Source organism: Pipra filicauda, unplaced genomic scaffold, assembly GCF_003945595.2.
Source record: "Pipra filicauda isolate LSUMZ 115617 unplaced genomic scaffold, ASM394559v2 scaffold70_size2993248_pilon, whole genome shotgun sequence".
Lineage (NCBI taxonomy): Eukaryota > Metazoa > Chordata > Aves > Passeriformes > Pipridae > Pipra > Pipra filicauda.
This window is the reverse complement of record NW_024104876.1, coordinates 83,055-105,010: the sequence shown is the minus strand read 5'-3', so window position 1 is coordinate 105,010 and position 21,956 is coordinate 83,055. Positions and strand designations below refer to the sequence as shown.

The 21,956-nt window shown below is 54.0% G+C and overlaps 1 protein-coding gene across 1 annotated transcript in view; it reads right to left on the bottom strand.

The window, feature by feature from the left end:
* The window catches only part of ITGA11 (integrin subunit alpha 11), a 48,492-nt gene extending 27,357 nt beyond the window's left edge, over positions 1 to 21,135 (bottom strand). Inside the window, exons 1-3 of the mRNA XM_027714714.2 lie at positions 20,971 to 21,135; positions 13,527 to 13,638; positions 2,008 to 2,117 (exon numbers count right to left, since the gene is read on the bottom strand). Of these exons, the coding sequence (XP_027570515.1) occupies positions 2,008 to 2,117; positions 13,527 to 13,638; positions 20,971 to 21,022 (274 nt within the window). The 5' untranslated portion in view covers positions 21,023 to 21,135. The remainder of the gene's footprint in view (positions 1 to 2,007; positions 2,118 to 13,526; positions 13,639 to 20,970) is intronic.
* Positions 21,136 to 21,956: the final 821 nt, after the last annotated feature.

Genomic DNA, 21,956 nt, shown 5'->3' with positions numbered 1-21,956 from the left:
GTTAAATCCCTGCAGGGATGGGGACTCCACCACTGCCCTGGGCAGCTGTGCCAGGGCTGGGCAACCTTTGCTTTGAAGGAATGTTTCCTAATATCCAACCTAAACCTTCCCTGGTGGAACTGGAGGCCGTTTCCTCCTGCTGAGGTTTAAACCAAACCCCAGATCCACGACCTGGAGCTCGAGGGAGCTCAGCCTGAAGCCGAGCAGATTCCAACCACCCCTTGTGTGTCCCCGAGGAGCAGCTGCAGCTCTGGCTTCCATCTGCACACCCCGAGCTTGATTCAACATGGATCTGCAGCAAATCCAGGAAAAAAGGGGCTCCATCCCATGCCCTGAGTCCTTCAGGATCCTGGCTGTAGGTGCAGCCACCCCACCGGATGTGACACTTTGGGATCACAGCTCTCCATGGGCACCAGGATGTTCCTGCTCCTGCTGCCCACTCAGTGAGGGAGGACAAGGGCAGATCCCTGCTCCCACATCACCTCCTGCTTCTCCAGCTTGGCATCCCCCCAGGGCAGCTCCCAGCTGCTTCCACTCAGAGGGCCCTGGGGCATTGTGCTCACTGGACAAGTTGATTTGGAATAAAACAAAATAGGATGTGCTCATGGAACTGCTCTCATCATTTGAAACTCCTTCCCAGTGGAAAAAAAAAAAAGAGATTGCTTTTTAGCAGGGTTCAAATTTACACACAAAAGAGATTTATTTCCTTGAAGAGTCTCGGTGTTGTCATCCCAAATAATGAAAACAAACAGGAGAAAAGAAAACAATGGTTAAAACAAAAATATTTGGAGCCAATCAATCAAATATTGCAGATGATTCAAAGTTCCTCCTCTCTTATCAGATCTGGTAGAAACCCAGGATAGTTGAGATTCATAATGATGAAAAATAAAGTGAGAGTAGCAGCTGCTCCAGCTGCTCCAGTGTTAAAAAACCCCAGATCTTGCCCCAAACCCTCTGTGGGACCATGGGAAAGTTCCTGGCTCTCACATTCCCTGCTGAGACAGGGATGTACCTGTGGAGTGTCCCAAACTGGGCAGAAAAGGGGGATTTGTCTGCTCTGACTTGGGGAGGGAACGTCCCAAAATCCCGATATTGTGCCTTTGGTGCTGGACCAGCCCGAGAAGCCCCGAGGAAGGTCTCGCTTTCTCCACCCAGGGAGGTGGGATTGGGATGGCAGCGGGACTGGAGCACCCCCAGGGCCTCTCCTGCTGCAACAGCAGTGATGGAGCCCAGGGGTGGTGTGGCTGGGTGAGAATTCCCAAAATACCACGGGGTCAGGCTGGGTCCTGGGAACTAAATTTGCCTGTGCCCAGGGAACCATCTGAGATGGGCACATTGTCCAACCATCCCTGGGGAGGGAATACAGATACTTGTGGGACCATTATCCATTGAAAAGTTTATCCTGATCATTTAACAAACCAGTGCAAGTTATATTATAATAATGGCCAGTCTTCGCGAGCGAAGATTTGGGAAAGGTCATTAACCCTTCCAGCCTGCGCAGTGGATTTTTAGGTGAGACACAGCGTGCGCTGAACTGAGCCCACCCTTTAGTCCTGAGGTTCATCTGCCGGGGCCGAGCAAAGCTTGGACAGTGGCAGTGAGGTCCCCAGGATGTAGGTTTGTTTTAGAGTGACCTTCTCTTAGGTGGATTGCCTTCCACGGCTGACGAGCTCCACCTGCCCAGGGGGCCGGGAATCGAACCCGGGTCGCAGTGGTGAGAGTCAGACACTCTAACCACTAGACCACCAGAGGCCCGCAAGTTATATTAAATAACTGATTTTTTACTCTATTCCAATTTGCTCAGTTTTACCCTAACACTGCTTAAAGATCAGCACCAGGAATGACATGAACTCCCAAAATAATTCCTTACCTAAATATCCTCCTAAACCACACAGACCTCACGCTTTTAGGGCAGCACAAACAGGTCTATCTTTACAGACCGAGTCCAAAGCCCTGCCAAAAGTCATCCCCTGATAAGGGCACATTGAGGACCCCCTGGGGCTGTACCTAAGTTGAGTTTGGTGCAGTTGCTGTGGCTGTCGCTGGTCACTGGACACTTGTAGACATCTCCTGTCTTCTGCTGCCCGTTGGTCTCGTAGGGAGCTCCCACCACCAGCCTGGGGAAAGAGGGGTCTGTCAGTGCCCAGAGGGGGAGAACCCCCTGGGAAGAAGGATTCCCCAGCCCAAATCCCCTGCTCGTGGTTAGGGGGGTGTCACCAAGGTTCCCCCATCCTGGCTCAGTGCAAGCACCATTTCTCCTTCCCTTGGGAAGAGGCAGGAATAAGCTGGAGCTCTGACTCACAGCTGCCTGGAATTAATGCCCACCCGCTGGAATGGGGGTGAACAGATGCCTGGAAGGGAGTGAGGCCTCCAAAACCACCTGGAAGCACAGGAAGGAGCAGGGACCCCCATCACCACCTCATGGCCAGCACCAGGATGGCACCAAACCCCTGAGCACCACCTGAGGTGTCCGTGGGGGGCACTGGCCCTGGGCAGGGGGCACATTGCTGGTCACGGAGGAGCCTTTTCAGGGAACCCTGGAATGGTTTGGGGTGGAAGGGACCTCAAAGGTCATCTCGTCCCACCCCCTGCCACGGGCAGGGACACCTCCTACTTCATGCCAAGAGTGTCTTCAGGACATGGATGTGTCCAAAGTCCTGCCTAAGGGAACCCAGAAGAGCTGGGAGAGCACTGACAGCCACTCACACCGGGACCCACGAGGAATTTTCCCCACCAAAAAGCTGAAAAAGGGGAATTTGCTCCAACCTGGGGTTGTTACAAAGAGCCCAGAACTGAGCATTTGGATCTCCAGGGTCGAGTGAGGACATTGGGCATTAATCTGCTCTTTAAAATAAGAGGAGCTGATAAAAATCCACGCACCCATTAAAGACACAGGTCTCCAGTCAGGATGTATCTGGGACATCACAAGCATTTTTCTCACTTTTTCTTCTCCTGGCCTTGACCAGAAAAACCAGCAAACCAAAGGAGGAAGGGAGCAGGACCTGAGGAATTTGCCCATTCCTTCCAGGCCGGTTCAAAAATACCCAGAACCACGAGTTATTGGAATCTTCTGCTCCCAACGTGTCGGCCCAAAATAAATCTGCTTTTTTGCTTTCAAAATCCTATCTGTGGATTCAACTGTCCGAGTCTGGATCTCCAGATAAAACAGGACCTCTTTTGTTCCACACAGCCCTTCCCAGCAGCTGGCAAAGCCACTGGCCCGGCACAGATGTTCCCTGTTAGACCAGAAATGGTCATATTTTTTTTTTTTCTATGTCACTTCTACAAAGACACTAAACACTCATTCTTTTATTCCATCACTATGAAAGGGAATTGCTCACCAAAGGAAAAGCTCCAAAATCCACGGATTCTCATGGAAATACTTCCTGTCTTACAGCCCTGGTGTTAACAAGGGGATTAATTGCAGGAAAGCAATATCCATCTGGAGCTGTCAGCATCCAGAAGCTCAGGGGAGTCTGGGACCTTCTCCCTGAGCTGCACCAGGAGTTTGCTCGTGTCCCTCAGCCTCTGTCCCACCATCAGTGTCCATTTGCTGGTGGCCAGAGAGGAAGGGTGTGGGAGGGGGAGAGAAAAAGACCTTGAAGACGCAAAGGGATAAAGGTTGAGACACCTCAGACAGTGATGTTCTCATTGTGGAATTCTTCATTCCTGAAGAATCTAACAGAAATGGGATTTAACATGAACTTCTGGAAGGAAAGCTGCAGGAAATCCTCTCAGAGGCTTTCCCATTAATTAATATTCACAGATTAATGTTCTCACACCACCCAATAACGAACATTCCTGAACACCAGTGGTTATGAGGTCAGAGCATCCCTTCAAACACGAGATGATGCTGAGGACAACCCACCCATTCCCCAGGTCTCCAGCTCTGCCAGGGCTGGGAGCTCAAAGGAAACCCAAATATTTCCAGGCTGTGCCATGAAGGCAAAGGGGCTGTGGAGCTCACGAAACCGGAATTCTTGTCTCCCAGAGACAATGGCATTGTTTCCCTTTTTGGTTCAACTGGAATGATTCATTAGCTGAAGCTGTCAAATCCTCATGGAAACTTGGCAGCTTGGGAAAAGGCTTTTCCAGCTGTTTGGAAGGTGCTGCTGCAGGGATGCTGCTCCACTCACCAGCTCCCAGCCTCTTCCTTTACTTGGGGGTTTGTGACCCTGTGCTTTAAATGTGGGGTTTTTCCTTAAAAAGAAATAAAACCCCCATCCCAAGTCACCCAAATAACCCAATATCCCAAATCACCCAGATCACCCAAATAACCCAAAATACTCAAAGAACCCTAAGAACCCAAATAACCCAGATCACCCAGATAATCACCCAAATAACCCAAAACACTCAAATAACCCAGATCACCCAGAAACCCCAAATATCCCAGTTCACCCAACTAACCCCAAATCACCCAAATAACCCCAAATACTTGAATAACTCAGTTCATCAAACTAGCCCTAAATCACCCAAACCCAAAATACTCAAATAACCCAGATCACTCAAATAATCCAAATCACCCAAATAACCCAGTTCACCCAAATAACCCAAAATACTTAAATAATCCAAAATACTCAAATAACCCAGATCACCCAAGTAACCCAGATCACTCAAATAGTCCAGATCACCCAAATCACCCAAAATACCCAAATCACCCAAATCATCCAAATAACACAGATCACCCAAATATCCCAAATCACCCAAACCACTCAGATAATCCAGATCACTCAAATAATCTCAATTCACCCAAATAACCCAAAATACTTGAATAACCCAGATCACTCAAATAATCCAAATCACCCAAATAACCCAGATAACTCAAATAACCCAAAATACTCAAATAACCCAGATAAATCACCCAAATAACCCAGGTCACCCACATAACCCAAAAAAGTCAAATAATCCAGATCACCCAAATCATCCAAATAGCACAGATCACCCAAATCACCCCAAACACCCGATCACCCAAACCCTGCTGCAGCAGGGAGCCATTCCTTGCTCCATCCCAGCTCCCCCCCTCCCCACACACCCCTCACCCCCTCGGGTGATCCCAAATCTCCCCCTGGTGCTCCCTGGGATGTTGCAAAGAGCCCTCCTGGCTCTGCAGGGAGCCCTTGCACCACGGCTTGGCTCAGAAAAGAGGCTTTAAAAGAAAATCAGAACCAAACAAGCCCTCCCTCGCCTTCCTTTTCATGCCCTGCTCGTGGGGAAAACAAAAGGGAAAAAATAAGAAGAGGGATTAAGTGGGAAAAGCACAGACTGCTCAGAGCAACATGTCTGAGCACATATTTTTAACTTTCATCCAGGGTGAAAAAATAAAAAGAGGCAAACCAGGCTGCTGGTGGAAATACCAGAGGAGCTCAAGTGCTTTGTGCTGGGTCCTGCTTCCTGATGTCCTGCCTGGGCTGGGAATGGGATGGGATGGCTGTGTCCATTGCTGCAGGCTCACAGCAAACAGGGAATCAGGAAATCCTGGAATGGTTTGTGTTGGAAGGGACCTTAAAGCTCATCCCATCCCACCCCCTGCCATGGCAGGGACACCTTCCACCAGCCCAGGTTGCTCCAAGCCCCGTCCAACCTGGCCTTGGACACTTCCAGGGACGGGGCAGCCACAGCTACTCTGGACAAAAATGATGTGCCAAGCTCAATTTGCATATTTTTACACCATTTTAAATGGTTTTGTTACACATGCACAGATTAAAATCACAGATATTCAGGACTGTTGAATTATTGGGGTATTTTCTTCCTCTTGGTCAAAACATTTTCTGGTGGAATTCCCTGTGTCACAGACATTAATTCACTTCACTTACCTTGGTACTGAACCCAACAAGTGAGCTTTGGCTGGATCGTATCTCCTGGGAAAACATCCATCCCTGATTTGAAGGCAGCATTTGAAGGCATCCCGAGGGAGAAGCCAAATTTTCCAGCACTTTCCCCTGTATTCACCAGCATCTTCACCTGGATGTAGCTCAGCCCCTCACTCAAGGTCCTCCAGGGACCCCACAGCCTTTTTGCATCCAGCAAATCCCTAATTTCTGAAGGGAATGACCCCCCTGGCACCGCTCACTCCCTGGGTGTGTCGTGGAGAGGGTGCAAAGCTCATTTTGAGCTTTCAGGTATTTTGATTAAAGCTCATTTTGAGCCTTAAGGTATTTTGATTAAACAAAAAGAACTCAGGAGAGGAAGGTATGTCTGGAGAGCCGGGAACGTGGGGATTAGGGAGGAAGGCAGGAGCCACTCTGCTGTTCACAGGACTTTTCAATCAATGGGACACTTAATCTCCTGCGAGGCAAATTCACTTGCAGTTAATTTATTCAAGATGGAACTGGATGAAGAAGTGATTAAGGAGGTTCAGGAAAGAGAGAGTTCAGCTGTGGAAAACTTTAAGTGGGATTGGAGCTCCTTGGAGGGATTGGGACAGAGGGATGGACTTCCAAATGTTTTGCTCCGCACTGGTCACGGTGGAAAAACGCCAACAGCAGGAGTGCAAGGAGAGGCAGAAACGGTGGAGGAGTCCACGAGGTGGAGGATGTGGGACCTGAAAATGAGTCCTGGGTCTGCCAGCAGCTTCTGGGCAGCCTCCAGCAAATCATTTGATCAATCTGAAGTTATTTTCCTGGTTTTTCAACCAGCTAAAGAGCACAGGCGGTGTGGGATGGCTCTGCTGGGGCTGAGGATACCACCGGCCACTCCTGCCCACCACGAGCACAGAAAACTCGTGTGCTGGTGACCAAGGGCCACCACAAAACCACTCTTGGGACCAGCAGCTGTGGCTGAGGGCTGGGCAACCTCCAACGGGTCTCAGAGAGGGAGTTTGGGTTGGTGGTTGTTGCTTTATCAAACCAGATCCTTCCCTCGGCTGTGCCCGATGTCCTTCGAGCTGCTCTGGGATGGATCTTCTCCAGCACAACCTTTGGGGTGACTCCCAACCAGAGAGCCACCAGGCTCCTTATTTACTGGTGGGTTTAGGGGATGTTACACCCTTTGCAAGATGGGTTTTACCCACTGAATACCTGACAAACCATCCCTCGGTAGAAGCATTCCCGGTGGAGCCATCAGAGCTGGCCTCTCGCTCCCAAGTCTCCCCACGCTCCCCAAATTACCCCAGTTAATCCACAACCTGCAAAGTACAGAGCTCCATCCCCACATTTGGGGAGTTTTAGGGGATTATTTTTCCCCCCAAAAGCAGCAAATCCTTGCTTTGAAGTTTGGGTCCCTCTGCCCCTGCAGCGCCCCAGCTCCAGACCCTGAGCGTGAGCTTTGTCCCTGTCTCCTCCTGCCATCCATGTGTCACCAACACCCACGAGCAACTCTCAGCTGTTGCTCTTTAAGGGCTGCTCGGTGTTTTCTCCACTTTCTAACAAACCCTCTCATTACAGAACGAGACACAAGCACGCCCGGCGTTCCCGCAGCCACTCCTCGCGCCACGTCCGGCCGGGAACGTCGCTCCTGATCACCCAGCAAACCCCTCCATCCCCCTCCCACGGAGCAGCCACGTCACAGGAACAGCCCTGAGGGGACCCAGCAGCAGGACAGGGGACAGGCAGGGTCAGAGCCCCGCACGTGGCTGCAGCAATGACACAAAAACGGCCAATTTTAGGTCACGGCCCTAAAATAGCGGCTGAGGGGCGGGTTGGAAAACATGGCTGAGGAACTCCCTGTGCTCAGCACTGAGGAGACTCTCCTGTTTTTCCTGGTGTAATTTCCCCCCTTTTACTCTGGGATGCTGCATTAGGGAGGTGTTTACAGCCCTTCTTGGCTGCTCGTGTCCCTTTGCTCTCGTGGGATCCCTGCCTTCCTTTGGGAGGTTTCCAGAACAAACTCTGGGAATCCAGTTCTCCCCAGGTGGCTCTTGCTCTGCCCAGTCACCCCTTAGCACCAGCAAACAGTGCTTAGGTGTTCCCCCACCCATTTGCTTCTGGAGGCACCGTTGGGCACCAGCTCTGATAATGTTGCCCAGAAAAGTTATCGATGCCCCATCCCTGGCAGTGTCCGAGGCCAGGTTGGAGCAACCTGGTCTGGTGAAAGATGTCCCTGTCCATCCAGGACCTGTTTAAGGTCCCTCCCAGCCCAAACCACTCCAGGATTCCCTGGGATCAGGTCGGAGCAGCACAGGCCCTGCTCCCTGGGCAGTGTGTCCATGGGGGAGCTGAGCCATCCCTGCCCTTCCCGTGCAGCCAGGGGGGGAATTTGCTCCAAAGCTCAGCCAACTTCCCAAGAAACAAGCAGGCAGGGAGAGGGAGGGAGTTTTCTGGCTGGAATCAGCCCAGAGAAGCTGTGGCTGCCCCATCCCTGGGAGTGTCCAAGGCCAGGCTGGAGTCACCTGCTCTGTGGAAGGTGTTCCTGCCCACAGCAGCGAGGTGGAACGAGATGAGCTTTAAGGTCCCTTCCAACCCAAACCATTCCATGATTTTCTTGAAAACGAGGCCAAAAAAGGGCCAATCCCTGCAGGTAGGAGACAGGCACCCTGTGCCTGCAGCCCGTGGTGGGAGGCAGAGCCGGGAGCAGCCAGTATCCATGATCCCCACAGCCAGTGTCCATGATCCCCACAGCCAGTGTCCATGATCCCCACAGCCAGCATCCATGATCCCCACAGCCAGCGTCCATGCTCCCCACAGCCAGCATCCATGATCCCCACAGCCAGTATCCATGATCCCCACAGCCAGCATCCATGATCCCCACAGCCAGTATCCATGCTCCCCACAGCCAGTGTCCATGATCCCCACAGCCAGTGTCCATGATCCCCACAGCCAGTGTCCATGATCCCCACAGCCAGTGTCCATGATCCCCACGCTGCAGGAAAGCTCTGCAGTCCCGTCCCCTTCCACCAAAATAATCTGAGCGCTCGGGCAGCGGCCAAACCACAGGAGAATTCCAGCCAAGAAAGTCTCTCTCAGTAGTAGGGAAACAGCAAACCCTGTAACTGTTTTTCCAGATCAGCACAATTATAGCTTGAAATCCAGCAGGCAGATTTTTGCCCTCCCTTCTCCCTCCTCTTTTTTCCCTTGGCCAGGCTCAGACTGGGAACGTCATGTCTGTGCCTGGAGCAGCTGCAGGGACGGGGGTCGGGGCTGCCCCTCTCCAGGAACCCTTGGGAAGGGGGGAAACTTCCCGGGGGCTCACAAGGATGATTTTTGGGGGAGGTTAAGGGAGGTGAGCCCTTCACTGGGGTTTCACAGCTGCAGGACATGAGCTCAGGATGGGGAGGGAGCTCGGGAGCATCCCAAGCACTCGACCCACAGATCTGAAGCCCAGAGGGACCCGCTCCCCAGTCCTGCCACCTTGCCAGCAGATCAGTGAATCCCTGCCCTCAGCCAGCTCGGGAATGCTGTATTTATTATTTTTACAGCTTCTGAGGGCTAATGGATGTTTATTCCCAGGGCTCTCCTTCCACAGCCAGTTCTTCTCAAGCTTCATTTTTTGCATAGCTGGAAACCCTCAATCCACAGCCACAGGCTGGTCCTGGCACTCCTGTGGAGCATCCCAGATGCTGCCACTGCCCTGTGGAGACACAGCCAACCCCCTGGACCCCCTTTCCCTCTCCTACTTCTCTCCTGGGATGTCTGGTGGCAATGGGAAGCTGAGGGCAGTGGTTGGAGTGTCCTCCCACGCACGTGTGAGAGGAGGGAATTGTCCTTCCTTAGGGAATGACACAGCTCCTGCTCACGGGATGACAGGGAGCAACCAAGACAAACAACTGGAAGGAGATGAAAGATAAAGGGAATTTTTTTCCCTTTTTCCCCTGCTCCTGGACCCCGAACTTGATGTGATTCCAGTTTGTGTTGGCCACAAACATCCCTGAGCACTGCGACAAGAGCACCTGTGGGAGCTCCCACAATTCAGGGACACACAGCCCATGGGAGCTTGTGGAAACCCTTGGCTTGTTTGAACACAATTATTTTGCCCCCCAAAAAATTCCATCCACAACAACAAACCTGTCTGGATTTGATTCACACCTTAAACCCCCCAAAATGGCCCAAACCAGAGCGTGGCCCAGGGCAGAGGAGCAGTGCTGAGCCAGCTCAGCCCTTCAGCTCAACCCCACAACCACCTCCATCCTTCAGCAACTCCCTGAAACCCCTTCCAGGTTATTTTGTCCCAAAACCAGCAGCACAGGGAGCTCCCATTTCCCCCAAGGTGCCCAGCCCTGGGCACTGGGCAAGCTCAGATCCCATAATCCCAGAATCCCAGGAGGCTCCAGGGCTGGGCAGCCGGTGCCTGAGCGTTGCTGCACGAGGCCCTGGAGCACTCCAGGATGACTTTCAGTAACCCTGTTGTCATCTTTTCCATTCACGTACTTGCAGAAGGCACCCCCAGCTTAATGAAGAAGAGAGAGAAGGTGTTGAGAGAGAAGTTTGAAAGCCACTTTCAAACTCACCCCCCAAATCCACCAGCTTTTCAAGCACTGTATATCCAAGTGGATTTTTCTCCCCCCTCCCCTAGAGTTTAATAATCTGAATTCTTTCCTCATGGATTTTCCACTATCTGGGCTGGAATTACAGCCCTCACGTGCAAACGATCTGGGTCCTTCTGCAAAAGCTTCAAGAAAGGGGAAAAACTCATTAAAAAGATACCTGGAGAATATTATCTCTAAGTTTATATACACCTAAATATGCCTTTACACACACCCCCCTACACATATTTTTATATATATATATATATTTTTATATATATATATATATGTCCACAGCAGCCAAAAGCAGCATTAAAAGGCTCAGACTGAAGGAGAGGTGCCAAAGTCCTCGGATTCCACGCCTGGAATTTGGCAGCTGGGTCCGTGCACGTCGTTGGAACCACACGGAGCTCTGAGATCCCCCCGGAGCTCCTCTGCAGTGGATCCTGCTGAACTCCCCTGGGATGGGGTTGAAGGATGCTCATCTGGCCCCTGCTTTCATCTTTCCCTCTCCATTGCTCCTGGCAGCTCCTGGAGCTCGGGACAATCCTTATCCTGCTCTCCCTCCACATCCCTGGTTTGGACCTCGGAGCTTTGGGGTTGCTCCCTCATTTCTCCTTTAACCAGGGTGAGTCACAGTGGCTTCATTTTTTAACCACGTCCACATATTTAATGGACATTTTGTGCTGCACAACTGCAGATTTAAATAATGCTGGATTTATATTTATATATATATATATGTGCACGTGTGGACGCTCCTGCTGTGCAGAGAAAGTCCCTTTTTTCATGCGGAATAACCAAAACCAGAGGAAATTAAATCTCTGTCCTGACTGATGTTGGCAGGAGAAATGGGAGAACAGACAAAATAAGCCAGGGCTGGTCTTTGCTCCAGTGTCCTGCTGGGAAAAGGGAGGATTTTTATCCCCTTTCACGGATCCCCAGCCCTTGACCACCCCATGGTGGTGGCAGCTCCAAGGCATGAGAAGAAGCATAAGAGACTCCCAGTGGCACAGGAATTGGAGTCCCTCTGCTGGGATCATGGATAAAACAGCACCTACAGATGCAATTGGGCTGAAAATATTCCCCCAAATGGGTGTTTTCCACCAGTCTCCCTCAGAGAGCTCCCTTTGGGCAGAAATCTCTGCAGGCACTGAACACTCCAGGGTTTCCCTGCTGCTGGTGTTCCCAGGGAAACCAGGCCCTGAGGGGTGGGAGGGAATTGCACAGGATCCCTCATAAATCATGGAATGGTTTGGGTTGGAAGGGAATTAAAGCCCATCCAGTTCCACCCCTGCCATGGGCAGGGACACCTTCCACTATCCCAGGTTGCTCCAAGCCCCGTCCAACCGAGCCTTGGACACTCCCAGGGATTTGGCTGTTTGGGATGAAATGAGATCTGGAAAAGGGATGTTCTCCAGAAGAAGAGGCAGCAGGAATGTGGTGGCAGAGACACTTGGTTCCTGTTCCTTATCTGCTTCCGAGAACCACGATCCCTGAACATCCTCTCATCCTGACCTGGCAGAATCTCTGGAGCCTCTTGCAGGAGCCAGAGCAAACAGCACCGAATTTTTTGGGGTTTTGGATCCGTTCCCAACGGAACATATTTCACATTTTGTTCATTTTGCACACGAGGAGCTCCCGTGCCCCGAAGCATCCGATCGAGTGCCCTGGAGAGCACGAGCCCATCCCACCATCCCAGACACCCCCTGGAGCAGCTGAGGGATGGAGACACCAGGCTCCCTTAGGAATCAGGCACATGGGAACACCCAGATGTGCTCCAGCACTGCCAGGAGGGAGCTGAGGATGGCAGACTTCAGGCCAGGGAGAGGAACATCCTCTGTGCCACCAGCTCCTCACCCAGAGGTCCAGCACAGGACCTTGCAGGGATTTGTTTCATTCACTGGAATGACCCCACAGCTGTGTTTAAGCTCCACTGCCTTTGACCATGACCTGTCTAAAATTCTTTAGCCCCAAAAAAGCATTTTTTGGGTAAATAGCCACATTCTCAAGCAAAGGAAAGGTGGAGGGCTCTGTCCCATCCAGATGTTTCCGGATTCCTGAGTGTAAGCTCGCCTGGGAAACAGTCCCACAGCACAGGTTCATGGACAGGGAGGAGGAAAAACATCCCAAGAGGTCACCTGCTCCCTGATAGGGTCCCTCTGGGATGCAGCTGGGAGCACCAGAGCCCCCCCAGCCCCGGGGCTGCAGCATCAGCATCACCCCCTTAATGGGATGCAAAATTCCATTCGGGAAAATCACACAGTCCCTGCAGCAAACAGGGCTCGGAGCCAGCGGAAAGAGGGTCCACAACTGGCCCCAAAATTCCTTCCCATTGAAACATCAGCTCAGCTTGAGGACACAGGATGAGATCCAGCCCCATGTCCCCCACCAGCACCAGCAAAGGGCATGGAAAGGCACAGCAGGTTTGATTCCTGAATTCCAGAAGTATCCATGGGCATTCATTATGGGTTTTCTTGCTGCCTCAAGCCTGGCTGTCGCCCACCCTGGGGCAGATCCTGCAGGAATGGAGGTGCAGGGAATTCCCTGGGCTCCCCACAGCATCCAGCACCGAGGGGCTCTGCCAACATCTGGGCAGGATCCCTCGTGGGGATCAGCCCTGGCAAGCAGCAAAACCCCCCACGAAACCCAAAACCTGGGCAGGGCCCACCCAAGGCTCATCTCACATTCCTGATGGACACAGGCAGGGCTGAGCACTTCTGCAGACCAGGCTCTGATGGGAACTCCAGAAAACGGGATGGCCCCGACCCAAAACCTGGGTGGGTTTCCAGCAGTGTCCGAGTCCAAGGGGCTCCAAGGAATGAGGAACCTGCCTGGAGCAAAGCCCTGTGCACAGGAGGCAGATGGGCAGGAGCCAGGATACCACCCTCTGTACACAACCCTACCAAAATATCCCGTTATCCCCTCCCAAAACTCCGCTTTTTGAAAGGAAAAGGGTTTCCAGGCTCTGCTTCGCTCAGCACCACCACGAGCAAACCTCAGTTTCCCCCGGAGCCACAGCTCTTCCCACCCCAAACTGGGGGTCAGGTGGAGCAGGAGGAGACCAGCCAGCATTTTGGGAGGGTTGTTTTGGATTCCCCCCCCTCCAGAGCCCAGCCCAGAGCTCACTCACCATTTCTGGCCCCCGATGTCGTGCTGCTGCACCGTGTACCCAAAATAGGCCTCCTTGGAGCCAGCGATGATTTTGGGCCTCTTGGTGTCGATGTTGAAGGTGTCACTGAGCCCTGGGAGAGAGGAGAAGGATCCTGTCAGCCAAGGGCTGGGCTGGGAGGAGAGAACACCCCTCGGCTGTGCTCACACACAGGTCACCCCAGGGGTTGGAGGGTCTCCACCCATGGAGATACTCAAACTGCAATGGGACACAACTCCAGAAACCTGGACTAGGTGACCTTCAGAGGTGCCTCCAACCCCAACCACCCTGGGAATGCTGCCCCCCCCAAGCTGTATAACGTGCCTTGGGATGGTCCTACATGAGCCAGGGGTGGTTTGAGCCCCTGTGGCACAGAATTCCCACACCACCAGGACAGAGAGGAGGCTGTGAGAGCCAAAGCACCTCAGACCTGCCTCACCTGGAGCCACCCAACACTCCTCTGCCCACCCCTGAGCCCCCAGGGGGTTTCCAGCCCCAGGGCTGGAGCTTTAAGCAGGATCATTTAGAGTTCAGAGGCCACAGCTGCACAAGCCCTTCCCCACCCACCTGCAAAGCTCATCCACCAGCTCATCCTAATGGAAAAGGGGACCAGCAGGAGCCAGGGAGGGCATGGGAAGGAGAAAGAAAAGCATCCTCCTCCTCTCTGACATGTCTTCAGCCCCCTGCCATGGGTGATGCTGCTCTGGGACACTTTGCTCCTCCAGCTGAGGTGGAGATGGTCCCCACCACATCCCCACCCCCCCAGCAGGGATCACGGGCTGGGGGGACGTGGAAAATGTGTGGCCACAGCAGATGTGCCCCAGTTGGAGCCCATCCCCCTCTGCCCTGAGGGGTTTGCAGCCCCAGGGATCCAAAGCTGGGAGTCATTTCTCCCAGGGGAGAAGCTGGTGCTGCTCAGGGGTTTGTTGGGGAGAGGCAGCTCCAGAGGGGGATGTCCCTGAGGATGGATGCTCAGAGCTGGACAGGGTGGTTTTTGGGCTCAGTCCTCTCCCCAGGAGAGACACCCCTTCCCACAGGACACCAGGAGCAGGATCCCTGCCCACAGCATCCCATCTCCACGAGCCTGCTGCTCACAGCCCACCCGGGACAAACTCCAGGAGCAGTTGTCTGGCCAGGGAGCAATTTCTGGGGGGTTCTTCTGGCAGCTCCTCCCTCTGTGAGGAGCCAGACCCAGCAGCGAGGTGGGAAGTCAAGGTGCCAAGGGAATCCTGCCAGGACTGGGATGTTTTGGGAATGCTGGAGGTGCTTCTTTGCCCATCCCTGGGTGCAGGAGCTACCAGAGCCCTCCTGGCTGCATTCCATGGAGGAATTAGCTGGGGACAAAGACCCCTGGACAGGGGGAAGAGCTCCATGCCAGGGGGCTCTGGCACTGCGTTGTCTCTGTTACAGGTCCCAGGTCCCATGGTCCATGTCCCACAGCCAGAGGCTTCCAAGCCACTATATCCCATCTTTATCCAGGGACAGACACACTGGCTCAGACCAGCAGCACCCTCAAACCCTCCATAGAAGCAAATGCTTTGTGTTTTATACAATAAAGTGGTTTTTATACAATCAAGTGGTTTTTCCTTACTATTATTTCACCCCAGGGGGTTGTTTAAGCACAAAGGGACATCATCCAGGTCCCAGGAAGGAGCTGGAAGCTGCAGGGATGGATAGGGATGAGCCAGGATATCCTGGCTTTTCATTCCCACTTGGACAGAAAGGAGCTGCTGGATGATTCATGCAAATAAAAGATCCTTCTTAAGAAGGGCTGCAACAGCAACAGAAGGCTCGTGGTTGGTATTTACAGGGACATAAAGGAGTTGTCAATAGGAGAGGATGGGAATGCTGCTCCCAGGCAGAAAAATTCAGGATGGAGAGTGTTTTGGTGGGTAGGAATGTCAGGGATAAAGCTGATTTCTGCAGGCATGGGAATGAATCTGCAGCTTTGGCTCCGTGAGGAGGGAGCGGCGCAGTCCGGCCGAGGAGGGCTGAGGTGAAGGAGCCTCCTGAGCCTACAAAAAGAAATTCTAGAAAGCAGGGATCAGAAAATAAAAAAAAAAGAAAAAAAAAAAAGGAGACACGGATGAGAGCCAGCATATTTTGTGGTACATTGACCTAATTTAACACTACAAAACAAATTAAAACCTCCTCTGAGTAACTGATACCCGGGGAGAAACACAGCGTGGGACTGGGCATGGGAGCAGTGATGGGCAAGGGCAAGGGGGGAGGATTTGAGGGGCTGGGAGCACCCTGGGGTGTCACTGCTGCCACCAGAGAGCCCCTGGATCTGGCTGGAAAACCCATTGGAAAAGGGGGGACTTTTGGGGAAGGGGTTTTGTGTTTCCAGCAGGTTCAGTTCCAGGTTGTGTAGAAGCCCCTCGGGTGCAGAGCGAGTGTCGGGGGGATGGGATGGGTTTCCAGCTGATTTATTTCTGCATTAATCACAGTTTCTCTGATTTTGCACCACAGAGGGTCTTGGGGAGTGGGAGCACTGGGATAAATTGGGCCATCCCATCCCATGGCTCCTTGGTTTAGGACCACATCGTGGAGCTGCAGCAAAAGGCAGCCAGGACACGGAAAACAACATAAACCCTCGACTAAACAGCAGAAATATTCCCTGAAGTGGGAAATCTCTGAGCTGGGGGAAGAGCTGTGAGGGACAGCCCAGCCACAGCAGGCACCAGGCACTGGGGAAGGGGATGGGGCTGGAAAAGCAGAAAGATCTGGGAGCAAAGTCTCCGGGCACTGGACAGCAGAGGGGAAGGATGTCCAAACCGTGGGTGCACTCGAGGCACAGAGAAACCAAACAAAGAGCAGAGAATATTTAAACTGGCTCCAGCTCGTGGGAGCTTTAGGAGGGGTTGTCAAGGACATTTAGCAACCCCGAACAGCTCAGGCTCATTTTCTTGTCAGGAGTGACATCACTGTCATAAATAAGTGACCAAAAGCCACATGTTTTGCTTGTGAGGCCGCCAAGGCAGGAAACCTCAAATTCCTCTGCTCCAAGCTCGGAGCTTCTGTCGTGTCCAAACTTTTGATTCTTGTCAGGTCGAAGATTGAAAAGAGGAGAAAATAAGACACATTTTGGGAAACAATGATGGGAATAAAAGCCACCTTTCCTGCCAAAAAGGATAAAAATAAGTCCTCCTTGTAAGGGAAACCTCTGGGAGGGGGACGGTGGGTCCCTGTGCCGTGCTCCTGCCTGGATCCTTCGGGCAGGCAGTGGGATTCACAGCTGGAAAGGGGGCTCTGGAAAGGTGCCTGGCAGCACTGTGGTGCCCCAAGCCTGTTTTTACTTCCATGAGAAGTTTGAGGCTCTATTTTACTTCCTTTGCTCCAAAGCTTTCCGACTCCAGGAGCTGCGAGCCAGGCGCCGGAGCTGCCGGAAGAGTTTCCCTGGTTTTATTTGCCTGTGAGGGAAATGCAGGCAATATTTTTAGCTGAATCATGCAAATCCAGGCTTTTTCATTCACCTCCAGCACTGTCACAGCTCGGGATGGAGCTTCTGGAGAGAGGCTGAGCCAACACAGAGCAGTGACACTTGGAAAAAGATCCCAGTGTGTCCATCCCATGGGATTCTGTGTCATATACATGGGGCACTGCAGGTGACACAAGGAAAACGGTGTGAATGGGACATGAGAGGAGCACGTGCCATGCCAGGCTCTTGCTGCCCTGCAGGGATGAGCCAGCTGCTCACTGGAGGAGCCTGGCAGTGCATGGCAGAGGGAAAGATCCCGTCTGCCAAAAACCTGGAGCGTGCCGGGGTCAGGCAGCTCCGTCTGGCACCTCCAAACTGGCCCTGCTGTTCTCAGTCCCATCTCCTCTCCTCGCTCAAGCCCATAAGGATTGGGCAGTGGGTCCATGGATGTGATCCCTGCCCCCTCAGCATCCCTGGGGATGCCACTGGTGACCCAGCACCAGGCTGGGCTCCTGTGATTCCATCCCCATCCCCATCCTCACGTGGGATTTGGTGGCATCAGATGCTCCTTTGCATCCCATCGCTTGTTCTTTTCCCGGGATTGAAATATTTGGTTGAACAAGGAAATCTTAAAGCTTGATAAAGGATATTCAGGCAAAAGCTGCAAGAAGGAGCAGGATGAGCCACGGGTCCTCGTGCTTCCCTCCAGCTTTAATTCCCATGAACCCCTCTGTGCCAGACGAGACGCTGACAGCCCCCAGCTCCTCTCCACGTCCCTATCTCAAAGCCAGCATTTGTCATCAGCTATTAGGGAACAGCCCAGGCTTTGGTGGCTGCAGCAGCAGGGGATGGAGAGCCAGGGAATGCTGAGGATGAACAGAGGGATCAGTCATTCCCGGCTCGTGTGGCGGAACATTCCTGCTCACCCACAAAATCCCTGACAAACAGCTCCGGGGCTGCAGCTACACAGGTACCTTGTGCTTCCAGAATTCCAGCTTTCTGGACCCCCCAAAGCTGGGGAGGAGCTGTCTGATGGCCACGTTTTGCAGCCCTAAAGAACTCATGGATTGTTCATTTGTGATAACGCCGGTCAGCAATAAATAGTGGCAGATCTTCCACTGCCCCTTTCCCAGGAAAACACCAGGAAAGCCATGGGTTAGGGGCAAGGTTTGGCTTCTCAAATAAATACCTTGAGGGGGGTATTTATTGGATCTTTGCAGGCCAAGCCTTGGCCAGTGGATGGACAATGGGGAGGGGGGGGTCCCTCTCAGCTGCACTGCTGGGGCTCTGCAGTCACCCAAAATTAAGTCTCCACCATCAAAGCCTGGACTGGAGGGTCCTTAAGAACCCCCCTGGCCAATCCCAAATGTGCCACGTGGAGCCAGCACGATGGTTTTGTCACCTGGTGACCCTTGGGAGAGGGAAGGAGCCAACTGCCTTCTCTGGGAAACCAAACTGCTGAGGGAAAACTGCTGCATGGTCTGACCCACGGGCACCTCAGGGCATCCTCCCTGGATCCTTTGGGAAGCCCTTCCCCACCAACACCCAGTGTCAGTGCCCAGCAGGACCCACCCACAGGAGGGGGTTATGAGCAGCAGTGCCTCAGCACCCCTGGGCTGGGCTCTCCCACTCTCAGTCCAGGACTGTGTCCTGCTTGCACCGGAGCCTCAGGGAAGAGGAAGCAGCCTGTTCTGAAGTTTAGGGACACCCTGGATTATCCCAGGATGGGTTTTGGGCAGGGAGATGTCACTGGGGTCCCTGGCTCCTGGACAATCCTGGTGCCTCCAAGGACTCCCAGCTCTGGGACAAGGCAAGAGCAGGGACAGAGCCCACTGTCAGGAGGTTCCCCAGGACCAAAAGAGAGAGAGCCAGGGGAGGGATTTCCCTCAGGCAAAGCACCCAAGGGTTCATGCCAGGACAGGCAGCGCTGCCTGCACAGCAGAGGGACCATTCCCAAGGATGCACATCCCACCCCAGCACCCTCAGCTCAGCCCAGAGCCCGGGGGGGGTGGGTCCCACACCACACAAACTGCTTGGGATACAGTGTCCAAATCCCAGCATTGGGCTCAGCAAAACACAGTGACCACAACACACCCCAGGCTGGGACCAGAGGGGAGCACCAACCCCCCTGGCTGGCACACAGGGCTGGGAGAGACCCCCTGAGCGGGGACAGCTGGGGGGGGGCAACACTGTGGGCACAAACCCCCGTGGGTGCAAACCCCTGGGTACAGAAACCACCGTGGGCAGAACCATCCAGGGGCACAAACACTCAGGGATGGAAATCCCTGTGGGTAGAAACATCCATGGACAGAAACATCCATGGACAGAAACATCCATGGACAGAAACATCCATGGACAGAGACCCCTGTGGGCACAAACACCCGAGGGTGGAAACCACTGTGGGCACAAACACCTGAGGGTGGTAAAGACTGTGGGCGCAAACCCCTGTGGACACAAACATCCAAGGGCAGCAACACTCAAGGATGGAAACCCCCATGGACAGAAACATCCAGTGGATGGACAGAAGCTCCCGTGGCAGAAACACTTGAGACTGGAAACCCCCATGGGCACAAACCCCCGTGGGAAGAACCACCCAAGGCTGACAAACACTGTGGGCACAAACCCCCTGTGGGCTGAAACTCCCACGGGCAGAAACATCCAAGGGCAGAAACACTCCAGGATGGAAACATCCATGGGCAGACACATCCATGGGCAGAAACATCCATGGGCAGACACATCCATGGGCAGACACATCCATGGGCAGAAACATCCATGGGCAGAAACATCCATGGACAGAAACATCCATGGACAGAAACTCCCATGGCAGAAACACTTGAGACTGGAAACCCCCATGGGCACAAACCCCCGTGGGCAGAAACCCCTGGGTACAAAAAACACCGTGGGCAGAAGCCCCTGGATACAGAAACCCCCCGTGGGCAAATCCACTCGCAGGCAGGATTCCCCCCCAGCTCAGGGCAGGGCAGAGCTGCCCATGTGCCACATCCCCGAGTTCCTTCTGCGGTGCCCACCCTTTGTGTCCGAGCAGCGTCTCCCCGGGGGGGTTCCCCCCACGGGCCGTGGGCAGGGCAGGGCAGTGCCCTCCCCGCAGACAGCCCCGCGCTGGCCACGGGCAGGGCACACATGGTCCCCATTAACCGAGCAAAGCAGCTCCGCCGCCGCTTGAAAGGATCCGCCACCAGAGAGGGGAAAAAAAGCAAAGCAGCCATAAAGAAAAAAAAAAAAAGCCCACAAAAAAACCCCAACCAGCCTGGCGCGCGTTTCCACCAGGATGTTTGGGAATGCTTGGCTGGGGGAGGCGTGAGCCCGTGGCCGCGCTCCTGGTTTGGGGAAAAGCTTTTTTTTCCCCCCACTTTCAGCCCAGTTTGGCAGCTCCGAGCCCGGCTGCGTGCGGGAGGATGCCAGACGGGATCGAAACGGGAATTACCGGTGCTGGGACACTTTTCTGCAAGAAGAGAGCCCTAACGAGCCGGCAAGGAGCATAAAAATCCATCCTCTCTCCCATCCCAGCCCCCGGCAGCTCGTCCCGCACGGGATAAGCTGCAGGCTCAGCTCCCGGAGCCAAACTGCCTAAAACCCCTCTTAATTTACTTAAACCCGAGCAATTTTCTTTTGTGCAACGGAACGAACCACCTGTGGGGCGCGACGTTAGTTCTAAATAAAAGGGTCTAAATAAAAGGGATTTTCTTCCCCCCACTATCCGATGCTTCAGGAAAACACCAATTAATCCTGTTCCTCCAGCCGAGGAGGGGGGTCGGGCGCTGCCCACCCGCCCGCTCGGTCCTGGGGAGCCCATCAAGGACCTCCATCCCTCCCAAGCAGCCTCCTCAAAGGCTCCCACCTCCCTCCCTCCCGCTCCCGGCAAAACTTTTCCAAGAACCTCATTAACCTTGGGCTTTCTCCAGCACCTTTCCCAAGTCAGTATAAATTATTCCCGCTGGGTTTCGCCTCGTTTGAGGAATTGGGGTGGGCGCAGAGGGCACTTACCGGGCAGGAGGCAGAGGGAGCAGGCGAGGAGCATCCCGCTGGGAAGGGCCATGGGAGCTGCCCCGCTGCCCGGCCCGGAGCATCCGCGGGGGCAGCCAGCCAGACTGGTAGCGCCTCTATCCCAGAGCCCTTTCCTTATCCCAGCCTTTCCCGGCTCCCTGACAGGAGGCGAGCATTGGGAGGGAGTGGGAGGGACGAGAGGACTTGGAGGAGGTGCAGCAGGAGCGGCCGGAGCGGGGACAGCCCTCGCCCGGCCCGGCACCCTTTAGGGAGCGGCTTCCCGGAGAGCTGTGCCAGCCGGGAATTCCAACCCCGCGGCAGCGTCCTCTCCCTGTGCCGCCGCACCGGGGTCTCCTGGGGACCCCTCGGCCCAGGGGGGGCTTGGGGATGGAAGATCTTCAAGGGGTCACCGATGTCTGTGGGGTGTCACCTCTGCTGGGTGTCACCTTCGCTCAGGTGCCACCCCCGGCTGGGCACCGTCCCCACTCAGGTGCCACTCCTGGGGTGGAAAAGAGTGACACCAGTGCCCACGGCACCCAGGAGGTGGCTGCGATGCCACAGGGCACCACAAAGCTCTGGGGCAGCTGGGCAGAGCCTTTAGTTTGCCCTGCACCCACCCGGGCACGGGCACTGCTAGCCCAGGAGAGCCCGGCTGGGAAACCACGGCGAAGGGGCAGGAGAAAAACTGCCAAGGAGGGTTTTCTTCCCTGTCCTTGGGCACGGTGGGGGCTCCTGTTCCACGCAGGGCTTGGCTCAGTGTCCCCACAACAGCCACCCCTGGCACTGAGGTCCCTCTGGGCTGGGCTGAGCACCCCAAATATATGACACAGGAGAAGTCCATCAGCACCCCAGGGTGGCACCTTCTCCCTCCATCCTCTCCCTCGCAGGGCTGGTGGCACCTTTTGGAGCTGATTCCCAAAGGCAGCTCCAGCTGGAGCTCAGCTCTGGCCGTGGTTTTGTGGCCAGCTGGGGTGGCTCCAGGGGGA